Raw genomic sequence first — 14,576 nt, 5'->3', positions numbered from 1 at the left:
ACATACAGACGCACACAATGAACACACACACCCACGAGCCATGTCCTGAAAATACACAGGGAATGCAGCGGGACAGATGAGCTTTATAACTTAAGGCTGGATAAAATATGCACACACAAACAGAATCCAAGTCTGTCGTTTTCAGAAAATGGAAATCAAACTATCCCCCAACCCCCTCCCCACAACAAAGAAAAGCCCACGATTGAAAACTTCATACATGCAATTCCTTTTCTGTTATTGCAAATAAAATAATGCCATTGAAGTCAAATAAAACCAAAACCATAGGACAAATGATGAAAAATCTTCAGAATCCAGAAAAAAATGAACTGAAGGTGGTTTGTGGGTGCTTGTTTTTCTTTTTTCTTTTCTTTCCTTTTTTTTTTTTTAACAAGTGTTTTATCACACAGGCAGTCTTAGATTTATATACAAAAGTAAAACTGAAAATATAGTTTTGTTCTCTGTACATTTCTTTTAATTTTTTCCCTAAAAAAAGGAAAAAAAAACACGCTTGTATACTTTTCTAAACAGAGTAAGGTAAAACAGAGCACAAAGTTCTCTTCTTTCTGCCAAGTTCATTTGATCTGGGGTGGGGATGGGAGCAGCAGGGCCTGGGAATCAGTCCAATGAAATAATGTCTGGTATGATGCCAAAGATGGATGCCGTGTCCGTGCTGCTCCTGTTTGTGACGGTGTGGCTATGGCTCTCCCTTAGGCTGTTGGAAGAAACCAGGCTGCTGTTACTGCCACTACTGCTTCCATTGGTGGTTGGCAGAGAAGTACTGCCTCCTGCACTTAACTGATCAAGAAACATCTGTGAGGAGGTATACGGGAAAAACCGAGACGAGTGTAGGAGGTCTTGATCATCTGAAACTGCTGCTGCTGCAGCGGCAAGCAAGGAGGTGTTGTAATGCTAGGGAGGGGAAACAAAAGACACAAAAATGTTAATTATACTTCCAAATTAATATATTTTCTCCTCAGCGGAACACAGCCCTAAATTTAAGATAGCCTGAGTATCTAGGGTTTCTGAAATATTTACTAAGACATTTTGCAAAATCAAATGGCCTTATGTAAGGACTGGAGCATTGATCTTGAGAAGACATTTTTGTATCTGAAACTGGAGGAAAAACAAAATAAAAATTTTATTGTTTTTTGTTTTAGTTTGTATTGCAAGCAATTACCAATTCTATTTCCCAAGAAGCACATGCTCAGAAGCAGCAGGAGGGGCAGACAGTCCATGCTCTTGTTAGTAAGGAGATACTTAGCCAAGAAATCTATCAGTCAATATAACTCACTGCCCTGTTTCTTTATAAAACAGTACTGGAAACCAACAGACACTGTTCTTATTATACACTCAGGCACCACTGAAAGTTAGAATTTTTATTTAAATTTTAAAGCCATAATGATAATGGGTATGATTACTCTAAGTTTTCCAAGGAAATTTATCTTTCTCTCGGCTACACATTATACTTTTAAATACAGTCATGCGTCGCTTAATGACACGGATGTGTTTTGAGAAATGCATCATTAGGCGGTTTTGTGGTTGTGCAAACATCACAGAGTGTGCTTGCACAAACCTAGACAGTAGAGCCTGCTACACACCTAGGCTGTGTGGTCTGGCCTACTGCTCCCAGGCTACAAACCTGTACAGCATGTTACTGTGCTGAATGCCGTAGGCAACTGTAACACAACGCTAAGTATGTGTATATCTCAACATAGAAAAGGTACAGTAAAAATATGGTATAAAAGATAAAAAAATGATACACCTGTATAGGGCACTTACCATGAATGGAGCCTGCAGTACTGGAAGTTGCTCTGGGTGAGCCAGTGAGTGAATGGTGAGTGAATGTGAGGCTTAGGACATTATTGTACACTACTGTAGACTTTATAAACACTGTACACTATGGCCACACTAAATGTGTTAAAAATATTTTTCTTTCTTCAATAATAAATTGTTAGCTAATTTTACTTTATAAACTTTAATTTTTTAAAACTTTGACTCTTGTAACAATTTAAAACACAAGTACATTGCACAGCTGAACAAAAATATTTCCTTCTTTATATCCTTATTCTGTAAGTCTCTATTTTTAACATTTTAAAATATTTTTTACTTTTTAACTTTTTTGTTAAAAATGAAGACACATACAACACATTAGCCTAGGCCTACACAGGGAGGTCAGGGTCATCGATGTCACTGTCTTCCACCTGCACAGCTTGTCCCACTGCATGGTCTTCAGGGAAAATAGCATGCATGGAGCTGTCATTTGCTATGACAACAATCTTCTGGAACACCCACTGAAGGACCTGCCTGAGGCTCTTCTTAAGGAGGTGTCACTCTTTTCAGAAATATGTCCATGGTGTTTGGCTTGGTTTGTTTCTTTTTTATCATAGATTTGCTTGTAAGTAGATAATGTACCATAAACATTCCTCTCTATTAATGAAAACCTTTCATTGTTAGGGCCCATTTTTTTTTGTTTGTTTGTTTGTTTTGTTTTTGAGATGGAGTCTCGCTCTGCCGCCCATGTTGGAGTGCAGTGGTGCATGCAATCTCGGCTCACTGCAACCTCCGCCTCCCAGGTTCAAGTGATTCTTCTGCCTCAGCCTCCCGAGTAGCTGGGATTACAGGCATGCAGCACCATCACAGGCGTGCAGCACCACGCCCAGCTAATTTTTGTATTTTAGTAGAGACGGGGTTTCACCATGTTGGTCAGGCTGGTCTCGAACTCCTGACCTCATGATCTACCCGCTTTGGCCTCCCAAAGTGCTGGGATTATAGGTGTAAGCCACAGCGCCCGGCCAGGGCCCATGTTTTTAAATTTTTTAAGGAGCTTGTTGAGGTTTGCAAAAGCTTCTGCTAAACCTTTCACTGTGAATTTTCTTGGAGGTTCTTCCTTTTTGTCTCCTGCAGTTTCCTTTTCTCTTGCACCTTCTTCAGCTGCGTGTTCCTGTTCCAGTTCCAACAGCTCCTCATTAGTCAATTCCTCAGGAACCACCTCTAGGAGCTTCTCAATGTCATCCTCATCTACATCTAGGTTAAAGTTGTTTGCCATGTCAACCACAGCCTTGTCCATTTCTGCAACCTCTTCGTCCTTAGCAGATTCTTTGAAGTCATGAACAAACTTCTTCAGTGTCTTCTAGATGTCATTCATATACTCCTTCGTGACATCAGTCCATGCCCAAGCAAGGTTCTTGATGCAGTCATAGCTGTTGTAAACCTTCCAGAATTGCATCAGTGTCCTCTCAGTGTTTTTCAGTTGCAGCAATAGCCTGGGCAAAGATCCTCCTCAGGATCTTTTAATAGGCCTTAAAAACTGCTACAACTCCTTGATTCATTGGTTGGATCAAAGAGGTGGTATATGGAAGGAGACACAACACTTTGATATTGGGATGAAGATCACCAATCAAATGAGGATGTGTGGGAGCATTATCAACAAAAATCATAATCTTGAAAAGTATGTTACTCTCTAAACAGTACTTCTCCATTTTGCTGGCATAGCAATTCAGGAGGACATCCTGGAAGAAAAGCTGGGTCATTGATGACTTCTTATTGCTCCTGTAGTACACGGGCAGTGTGTGCTTGCTGACATGCTTGAAGGCTCTGGAATTCTCACTGTGCCAGATCACAAAGGGTTTCAATTTGTAGCCTGCAATATGGCCCCAAGCAAGACTGTTATCTTGTCCTTAAAAGCCTTGAAATCTAGCATTGACTTGGCTTCTTTATGGATGAAAGTCCTTTCAGCCATTTATTTCCAGAATAGGGAGGTTTCATGCATATTGAAAATCTGTCTGGCAAGTAATCTTCCTTCATAATCAGCTTATCTAGAGTTTCCAAAAATTCTTCAGTTGCCTTCACATCTGCATTTGCAGACTCTCCACTCACTTTGATATTACATAATGAATAACGATTCTTCAATCGTTTAAACCACCCGGAGCTAGCAGTACATTTAACACTGTAGTTGGGTCCAGTCTTTTCTTTAAGCATTGCAAACAAACTTTTTGCTTTGGCCATGATCATTATGGTGCTGAGAGGGATATGTTTCTGTGTCTGGTCTTCAATCCAGGTCACTAACAAGTTTCTCCATATCTGATACAGGCCCTTCTCAAATTTTTGTTAGTCTTGTTGCCTTGAACAAAGCAGATCCTTTAACAGCTTCTATCACTTTGTTCTTGTTCTTTAAGACTGTAGCTATGGTAGAATGGGACTGCCTGACTGGTGAGCAATAACTATCACTGATCTTCCACTTTCATCGTCCTTAATCACTTAATTTTTTTCCATGTCAGTCACTCGATGTGGCCTCTTACTGGCAACATTAGCTGTGGATTTTGTATGCTTAGGGGCCATGATGAACAAAACAAGACAAGATTTTAATCAAGCACAAGAGGAAATGATGCAATCAAGAGATGTGGCAAACTGGGATGTATGAGGCTGTCCTGGAATAACATGGCACATTCCCACACTGTTTTACAGCAAACTTTAAAAAAAAAAAAAGTAGAGGTACACTCTAAAATAACAATAAAAAATATAGTAAATGCATAAACCAGTAACATAGTTGTTTATTATCGTTATACTGTACATAATTATACGTGTGATACTTTTACATGACTGACAGCATAGGTTTGTTCACACCAGCAACACCACAAACATGTGAGTAATGCCTTGTGCTACAATGTTACCATGGCTATAACTGATGTAGGGATTTTTCAGCTCCATTATAATCTTATGGAATGCATATATGGCCTGTCATTGACCAAAATGTCATTATGTGGCGCATGACTGTATTTTTAATGTACAATTAAAATAATAGTAAATTTTTCATAACATACCTGATTGTCTCCTGATAAGAAAGGAAAGAAATCTAATCCTGTGGAAGAAAAAATTATTTCAGTTTAAAAAAAAAAGGAAAAACTCTTCCAAATGCCCCAATACTTCAAAAACAAATACAAGTCTTATATGCTATGTCACTCAGAATTTTATTTAAACATGAAGAGTTGAGCTAAATGTTTTACGTCTCTCCTTTCTTTAGATTACTAAGGCTGAAAACTAAGCTTTGGCAATGATTTGTCTTCTCCGTGACCCCATTTGGGGGACTGGGGCCATTACTACTCTGTCAGATCTAACACTGATCCTTAAACGGGCATAGTACTTTTAACAAATGCTCTGGACTCCTCTTAAGGAAACTTTCAATCTGCTCTAAGTTACTCCTCACAAGCACTTCATGAGGTATGTAATTAGTTTTGCCCTCATTTTGCAGGTGAGAAAGTTTGAAGTTGAAAGAGTTAGGTTAAGTAAGTTGTAGTACTGATTTTTCTCTTTCTTAAATTTGCTCATTTGCTATCAGATTCAACTGACAGACTGCAGTGGCATGAGGGGAGAAGAGGTTTGAGTGCCTGAAAACTGGCTACTACTACATAAGAAGGAGTAGTTCTGATACCTGGCTGCTGAGGATTCACTGCAAGGAGGCCCCTTCCAATTAACATTCTTTTCTAGATCACCCAGTGTGTAATGCGATGAAGAGCAAGTAAACAAGCATGAATTAAATGCTTCATTATGATATCTAAACTTGGGGAAAAGTAAAACACGCAGCTATAGATAAATATATTACAACACCACAGATACTCTGGGCATCTACTCACTGTCTACATTATAACCGATTACAACACGAAGGCTTACAAAATGCATAGCACTGTTGTTCTTGATAGTGACAGTGCGTTTCATACATGTAGAAAAAAAGGTATAGAAAGATATCTAACCGTTAAGAGCAGCTGTAACTGGCTGGCCGTGGTGGCTCACGCCTGTAATCCCAGCACTTTGGGAAGCGAAGGCAGGCGAATCACCTGAGGTCGGGAGTTTGAGACCAGCCTGACCAACATGGTGAAACCCCGTCTCTACTAAAAATACAAAATTAGCCAGGCGTGGTGGCACATGCCTGTAATCCCAGCTACTTGGAAGGCTGAGGCAGGAGAATTGCTTGAACCAGGGAGGCAGAGATTGCGGTGAGCCAAGATCGCGCCATTGCACTCCAGCCTGAGCAATAAGAGCAAAACTCCATCACACACACACACACACACACACACACACACACACACACACACACACAAAGAGTAGCTGTAACTTCCCGGGAATGGGGTTGGGGGATAGGTAGAGGGAAACTTTCACTTTATGTTTCTGTGTTGAATTTTCTACAATGAGCATATATGGCTTTTTTAATAAAAAAAAGTTCTTAGATTATATGACTAATATTCAAATTATTATGCTACAAAGATATATAAAAACAATTCTTTTTGATAATATAAATGATTATTATGAACTCAAAATATATAAATGAGTATACTGACATTTCAAACAGCTTTTAAAAAGAAGGATCAGATAAATGTATACACCTAGTATGTACCCACAAAATTAAAAAAAAATTTTTTAAGAAGGATCAAATTCATTAGAATAAAAACTAAAACTTTCAAATGTCTCAACTCACCATTATCTAAAACATAATACAACATAGTTACCCACAATGCCTGTTGCATTACAACTAAAGTCAGGGTACAATAAATAATGTTCATAGGGCTGGGCGTGGTGGCTCACACCTGTAATCCTAGCACTTGGGGAGGCCGAGGCAGGAGGACCACGAGGTCAGGACCAGCCTGACCAAAATAGTGAAACCCTGTCTCTACTAAAAATATAAAACATTAGCCTGGTGTGGTAGTGGGCGCCTATAATCCCAGCTACTCGGTCGGGAAGCTGAGGCAGGAGAATTGTTTGAACCTGGGAGGCAGAGGTTGTAGTGAGCTGAGATCATGCCACCGCACTCCAGCCCAGGCAACAGAGCAAGACTCCGTTCCCCACGGCAAAAAAAAATAATGTTCATAAATACCAAAATTCAAACCCACATACTAGCAGTCATTCAAAAACAATTTGCAGAGTACTTAGGAGCTCACAAAAACTAAAGATTATTGCACTAGTTTTACCACTGGGAGTAAAACACTGGCTACTGATGACAGTACAATCAACGAACTGGGTCAGTATTTATAACAACGGCATATTATTTCTCTCAGTTCCCTGGGTCCAAGGCCCTGTTGGCTCAGTCTTCCAGTTCTTCCTTAGATTCACCTAGAAGAGAATTATATAGATCAAAGGCATTCATAACGCTATGTGACAATGTAGAAGAACCAGTGACTCACCTTGTAAGTCGTAAGGCATGGGTGTCATGTGGAAAGGATGCCTATAGTCTTGGATGAGGGAGGTATTAATGTAGCTTGTGTCTACAGCAGGAAGGCTTGGGGTGCGGGATACTGGAGATGCTTGATGTGGAAGACTTAAAATGCTGGAAGAAGGAAAGATTGGCATAGTTTTCATTAGCCAGTTAAACTCTCAAGGTTAACAAAAAAAGGGGTTGTATCTCACAATGAACCCTCGGTTTAGTGCTGGAAATAAGAACAAAACCAAGCAAAGCAATGTATGATTTAGATTATACACAATTATGAGAAAATAATTTGTATACATAATAGCATTTAACAGAGGCCACGGGAAGAAGTGGACAGATGCAATGGTATCCAACATTCACAAACCTCACGTTGCCTTTGGAGTATCATCACCTATGCTTTCAAAATGCAAGAGAAAGGTACAGTTGAGCCACTTTAACGGGATATGAGTGAAAGATACCTACACATCAAATGAAAGTCGGAAACCCTTTTAAAACAACACCGGAGTACTGGCTAGTAAGAAGCATACGTATGCCCTAGCAAAGAAAATACATATAATAAGACAGAGGGAATGAAGCAATCTGAGTGGTTCGGAGTTACCAGCTGGCCCCTCAGATTGTAATCTTTAGGAGGGCAAAAACTGGGTATTGTTTAGTATACCCAATGCCCAGTACAGTTATCAGCACATTGTTTGCATAAAAGCCCTGCTGAATCTAATGAATGCAGTGAAACAAGAAGAAATACTCCAAAACGAATAGGTAGTGGAGAGTTTTTAAAGAGAGAACAGTATAACTGGAAAAAGAAAACATAAAACAAGAATTAGGACTCTAAAAAACAGTGAAAAGTTTAAATAGCTAAGTAGCTTTTTTTTTTTTTTTAAATTTACTAACAATTAAGGGAAAGGGAAAAAGGAGAAGAAGGAAAAAATAATAATTTAACTAACTTTGGGGCCAGGCATGGTGGCTCATTCCTGTAATCCCCATACTTTGGGACGCTGAGGCAGAAGGATACTTTCAGCCCAGAAGTTGCCCAGCCTGGGCAATATAGGGAGACCCTGTCTCTACGAAAAATTAAAAAACTTAGCCAGGCCTGGTGGCATGTATCTGTAGTCCCAGCTACTTGGGAGATAGGTGAGAGGATTGCTTGAGCCTGGGGGGTCGAGGCTGCATGAGCCGTGATTGCACCACTGCACTCAAGCCTGGGTGACAGAGCAAGAGCCTGTCTCAAAACAAAACAAAAACAAAAACAAAGCTAATTTTGAAAAGAAAAAGAATTATAGTAGCCCTCTTGGAAGGAAACATAAGGGTTATATGTTACCCGAACAATACAAGAGGCTGAAGGTATATGTGTTATAGAAAATAAAGAGAAAGGAAGCAATAAAGAGGCTGTCTTTTGCTTTTAATGCTTCATGTAAAGTACCTGGGGCATGGGGATGCAATTTCAGTGGTATAGAATATTTCAAAAGAGGGCCGGGCGTGGTGGCTCACACCTGTAATCCCAGCACTTTGGGAGGCCAAGGCGCAGGGATCACCTGAGGTTGGGAGTTTGAGACCAGCCTCACCAACAGGGAGAAACCCTGTCTCTACTAAAAAATACAAAAAATTAGCCGGGCATGGTGGCGCATGCCTGTAATCCCAGCTACTCGGGAGGCTGAGGCAGGAGAATCACTTGAACCCAGGAGGCGGAGGGTGTGGTGAGCCAAGATGGTGCCACTGCACTCCAGCCTGGGAGATAAGAGTGAAACTCTGTCTCAAAAAAAAAAAAAAAAAAAAAAAAAAGAACATTTCAAAAGATGACAAGGTTGGATTTCTAGGAATAGAGTTCCAGTTATGACCATCTACCACATTTTAATGAATGGGATATGAAGCATAAAACACACTCTCATCTGCCTCATAAAAATGTTTCATCTAATGGAAACTTTGTTAAACCTCTTATATCTAGAAAAAGTACCATTTACCATTAGCTGAGTCTTCTCACAATGTCTAAGAGATTATAAGAGAGGATTTAAAATGCTAGTCTTTGAAAACATCTCAAACAGCATAGACAATTTCTGGATGAACATTAAGCACTCAGTGGCTAAAGACAACAAAATCTTTTACATTTACTGTTTGCCTCTAATTCCTGGCTGCATGCTTTTCTTTCAATTTGTGATAATGTTTTGAAATGCATTTCAACCTTTATACTGCACAATAACAAACACAATATGCTGTACTGAGGTTTCCAGTTACCAACTAGTCATTATTATAAAATGGCTACTAGTGTTGACTATGGTGTTATTCTCCTTCTAAGGATGTAAACTTTCAAGTTTCTTGTTTTTATCTGCAAATAGAGAGAGAAATGTCTGGCATTTGCAAATACTATAGCTGGGTTCAATTAGTCACTGGGAAATTCAGGAAGTACTTAATGCATTTAACGTAATTTTCCAAACATAATAAACATTATTTATTTTATTTTCTCCAAATATTTTTGGAGAAAGAGCAAAATAAATATCCAAAGAAGAAATATTAGATTCCTAAACACTCAAATGTTTTCTTTAAAGAAAAAATATATAGTCAGTAATACTATTGCATAGTTTACATAAATACATATTACTATTTATAGTCTAAAGAACAGAACAAACATATATATTACGATGCATTTAGCCCAAAAGTATTTATATATCCAGAGGTTTATGAAATATCTTTTAAAATTGTGATTATGGCACTTAAAAAATCACATGACAATGTGTATTTGGTCATACTATGGTTTGATATTTATAAAAGATCTTGGAATTGAAATTCTATAGATACTTGTTCTAACTTTAGGTAATGTGACTTTTCCTTTTCTCCTACTCAGACATAAAATACATTGGTGTAGTAACAAGGTCAGGCTTGCTGGGTTATAGCCATCAAGGTAGGCTTTTATCAGAGGTCATGTTCATAACAGTAGGATTTATGCTTAAATTATTAACTTTGTTTAGAATGATACTGTTTTTAACGTCTTTGTTTCTGTCTGTTTGCCAAGATAGACTACTGTAGAATGAAAATACCAATGTGTGAAATATGTTTGATTGAAATCTTATTTTTTTTTGAGATGGGGTCTCATTCTGTCACCCAGGTTGGAGTGCAGTGGCACGATCTTAGCTCACTGCAACCTCCACCTCCCAGGTTCAAGTGATCCTCCCCCATCAGCCCTCCGAGTAGTTGGGACAACAGGCACACAGCGCCATACCCAGCTAATTTTTTGGTAGAGACAGGGTTTTACCATGTTGCCCAGGCTGGTCTCAAACTGATAGAAATCTTTAATCTCATCATACAATGTCAAACCTGAAAATGATTTGACTCCAGGCACAGAAATGCCTGCTCTTGATCTGGTGTTGTAACAATGCCATCTATGGACTTCCTTCTCTCTCCTACATTCTTTCTTTAGTCCCTAATGCTTGCTGGAAGAGTTTCTGGTTAGCTTCTGTTCAGTTGCAACAGGCCATGTGATTCTCCTGCTTTATACCTAAAAAGGGACACATCTATTTCTAGATTTACAATTAGTGTGCTACGATTGTGCTTCAGCACAATTAGAAATCTTGCTCAGAATCCCTGATGTGTCTACAGGACTAACAGCCTGTTGTGAGAGTATAGTTGGAGTATGCTACTTGTTTTACCACCCCTCAGAAAGTGCTAAGCTGTTTAAGGTTAAGACTGTACTTACTCATTTTATTATCATCCATGCTTAGCTGAGGGTGTTTTATACAAAGTAGATAACAATGTTTCATGAACTGAAGTATAACCTAGGTACAGTTACTGATATAAGACTAATGGAAAATATGGGAGAAAACTCTGCAAAGTGGGAAATGTTGTGTGCTGCAACAGAAGTCATTCACTGCCAGCCTCATTCGCATTCTGAAGCAGATTTAAATCATTGGTCTTCCTCTGCTTTCCACTTGAAACACTCAATTTGGGGTGAATTTTATAGCATACATTCCAGTATGAACAAATGTTCTACATCCTGTGAGCAGGAGCAGGATCACCTGGGAACTTATTAGAAATACAATTTTTTTCTTTTTCTTTTTTTTTTTTTTTGAGACAGAGTCTCACTCTGTTGCCCAGGCTGGAGTGCAATGGCACGATCTTGGCTCACTGCAACCTCCACCTCCTGGGTTCAAGCGATTCTCCTGCCTCACCCTCCAGAGTAGCTGAGATTACAGGCGCATGCCACCACGCTTGGCTAATTTTTGTATTTTAGTAGAGATGAGGTTTCACCATGTTGCCCAGGCTGGTCTCAAACTCCTGAGCTCGGACAATCCACCTGCCTCAGCCTCCCAAAGTCCTAGGATTACAGGTATGAGACACGACGCCTGGCCTAGAAAGACAAATTTTCTTAGTCTCTACTCCTGACTCAGACACGGGGGAGCAATGTATGCATTTTATTAAGCTCTCAGGTAATTCTGATGTACGTACACCACAGTTTGAGAACCACGGTACTAGAATCATCTTTTGATATGAAGAATACTATATCCAAGTACCCTTTTGGTGCATTACCCCAATCCCTCCAGAGTATTACAAACCTGGGAAAAATTCAAACTATTCTTTGATCGCTAAGTTAAGTTTCACAATCAAGAATCATTTTATTTGGCAAGTCTTTAATCCCTATTTGCCAAGTTAATTTTCACGATTACTTTTTTTTTTTAATGTCTCAGCACTTACCCTTTATTATTTAGTGGTGATGTGGGAGATAGGGAAGGACAGGTCCTCTTGGCAGATGGCTCTTCTTCCTCTTCATCAGATGAACTGTCTATGGTTAGGTCAATCACTTCTACTTTCTTGTTTTTATTTGAGGACTGGTGGTGAGACGCTACCTGATGCTCCAATGTGGAGCTCAAGCATCCTATATGGGAATGATTAAAATACAAGGCAAGGGAAGAGCTATGACATCTCTCTTTTCTCAGTGTCACTACAGTTTATCAGTTACAGTTTAGATTCACAATATTGTTGGAGCCAGAGAGTAGAAAACCAACAGTGGCTCTGTTCTTCTAAGTTTAAAACTATTATTTAATAATAGTAAATTATTTTTCAAAATAATAAATTACTGAATTAGAGCAAACAATCAAAATGTGTCATATGTCCACTTCAGAAGAAAAGTAATTTGAGAGCACAGACGGTATATTAATTTTTGTCTGTATAGTATCTGACATACTTAAATACGATGATAGCATTTTCAAAACTCATAGTGTCTTTACAGCAAAAACATACTAAAAGCCAGGAAAAAATAAATAAATGAAAAAAGAACCTTTACTACTCTGTATCAAATCTGTTAAAAATTTAAAAAGGGTACAGTTTCTAAAGTACGAGTTTACAAATGACTAATTATATTACATTACTTTGAAATCTTATATCAGTAAATTTTTTAAAGCTGGCAAAAAAGTGAATTTCAAAGGAGTTCTATTACTTCTGAACATTTAATCAATAAGTTAATAGGAATTATTAAGCTATCCACAAACTGCTCAGTGATTTTTAAAAATATATGGATTTTAATATTGAAAACCAGACTTAGAGCAGTAGGGAGACTGCCTCTTCCTTGTGAAGAACTACTCACCATCGACTCCATTGTAAGAGGCAGAAACTTCCTGTACTTCCTTTTTTGATCTCATCGGTGCCCAAGTGCCATCCTCCTTAAATTGTATTTCATCACAGTCTGTACAGTACTTTAGGATTTCCATAAACAAGCTATAAGAAAACAATTCATCCTTAGAATATATTTTAAATGAAAATAAAGGTTGAACAACTTAAGTTATATTTATTCTTAAAATCTAGTACTAACTAGGAATATAGCTGCCTAATTTATGTCACATTTATGTAAGAAAATATCATGTGACCATGAAAAATGACATTTTCAAAGATTTTTAATCATATGGGAAAATGTTCACAAAAAGTGAGAAAAGGTCAACAAAAGAAAGCTTCATTTCAAAAATAAAATTCTGTGTGAGTAGTATATAGACAGTAGTTACCTCTGGGTGATACCTTCATGAGTATTTATTTTTCTTCTTTATACTTTTTTGCATATTCTAAATTGCCCACAATAAGCATGTCTTATTTGATAAACTAAAGCAAAACATATACAAATATGTAATCAAAGGTTAAATCTCTTTGATAAAATACCGTGACAGACATTTAAAAACATGTATAAAGAAAGCATAAAATTAATTACGGCCAAATTCTTAGGTTATAATGTTAAATGAAACCAAAGGACAAAAATTATTAACAGTGTACAATCACAATTATGGAAAGACAAAAATCAGAAAATTATATACCGAAGAAAGCTTTTTATTTTCCTGTGTTTTCCAATTTTTCTTTAAAAGAGTATGTGTGTACATGGCTTTTATAACAAGAAATGGGAGAACCTAAAGCTAGGTAACATATAAAGTTGGAAAATATTACTATTTAATTCTGATTTACTAGTAAGTGATCACCGACATTTCTGAAAAACTAAACATAAAACATTTAAGTTACATGTTGTTTGTTTGCTTTTTTCCCATGACTGGTCTGACATCTTTCAAGCTCCAGGTTATACTTGTATTGCTAAATATACTTAATTTCTGATATTACCACCTTTAGGCTCCTATGTTTTCTTAAATACTACAGGTAAGTTGCCTTAAGTGTTTTGCTAGAAAGTACAGGAAATATTAAGTAGAGGCTGGGTGTGGTGGCTCACATGCCTGTAATCTCAGCACTTTGGGAGGCCAAGGCAGGAGGATCACTTGAGCCCAGGAATTCGAGAGCAGCCTGGGCAAAATGGCAAGACTCTGTCTCTAACCCCCTATCCCCCCAAAAATCAAGGAGATGTCCTCCTTTTCACAATTTGTTTTTGTTTAGTGGCAAAAAGCGGGAGGAAAAGGGGGCTGCAGAATAGGAGAAAATTTAGAGGAACATTCCAAGATGTCTGGTAGGATAGATAAAACAAAGGGGTGTTAAAAGCAATAATTGGTTTTGTGATGCTATAGGTGGGCAAGACAAAAAAGAAAAAGAAGACCATGACTGAAGGTGGATCTAATCTCCAGAAATAGGCTAACTTCTATTGAAAAGCCCAATTTTGGATGAACCTGAGTTAACCCAAATTTCCCCATACATTCTTGTTCCAATATGGTCTGCATATCTAGGGATGGATGGACTAATGACAGGAAAAGGAAAAGGTATAAGCACACCCTGCTTAAAACCACCAGTGCTTTAAACGACAAATGCCAGGAGGCACTGACAGTAACACACGCATTTTCAAAACAAGGGAACATCAATTTAAAAAGATAAAATATTCATAACACTAATTTGAAATAAATTACTTTGAAAATATTGGTTTGCAGACTCACAAAAATCCTACAAATATATAACTTAGAATTTTCATCCCAAATCTGATGTG

At 38.1% G+C, this 14,576-nt stretch overlaps 1 protein-coding gene across 6 annotated transcripts in view; it reads right to left on the bottom strand.

The window, feature by feature from the left end:
• Window positions 1–449: 449 nt before the first annotated feature.
• PIAS1 (protein inhibitor of activated STAT 1) overlaps window positions 450–14,576 on the bottom strand; it is a 311,344-nt gene continuing 297,217 nt past the window's right edge. For all 6 annotated transcript variants that reach the window (XM_063795218.1, XM_523109.8, XM_063795216.1 and 3 more), the window contains 5 exons: window positions 12,762–12,892; window positions 11,873–12,053; window positions 7,173–7,315; window positions 4,821–4,858; window positions 450–909 (listed from right to left, as the gene is read on the bottom strand). In XM_063795218.1, the coding sequence (XP_063651288.1) occupies window positions 616–909; window positions 4,821–4,858; window positions 7,173–7,315; window positions 11,873–12,053; window positions 12,762–12,892 (787 nt within the window). In that variant the 3' untranslated portion in view covers window positions 450–615. The remainder of the gene's footprint in view (window positions 910–4,820; window positions 4,859–7,172; window positions 7,316–11,872; window positions 12,054–12,761; window positions 12,893–14,576) is intronic.

The sequence above is a fragment of the Pan troglodytes genome, chromosome 16 (genome assembly GCF_028858775.2).
Source record: "Pan troglodytes isolate AG18354 chromosome 16, NHGRI_mPanTro3-v2.0_pri, whole genome shotgun sequence".
In the NCBI taxonomy this organism is placed as follows: Eukaryota; Metazoa; Chordata; class Mammalia; order Primates; family Hominidae; genus Pan; species Pan troglodytes.
The sequence above is the reverse complement of the archived record's forward strand: the minus strand, read 5'-3'. Positions and strand labels throughout refer to the sequence as shown.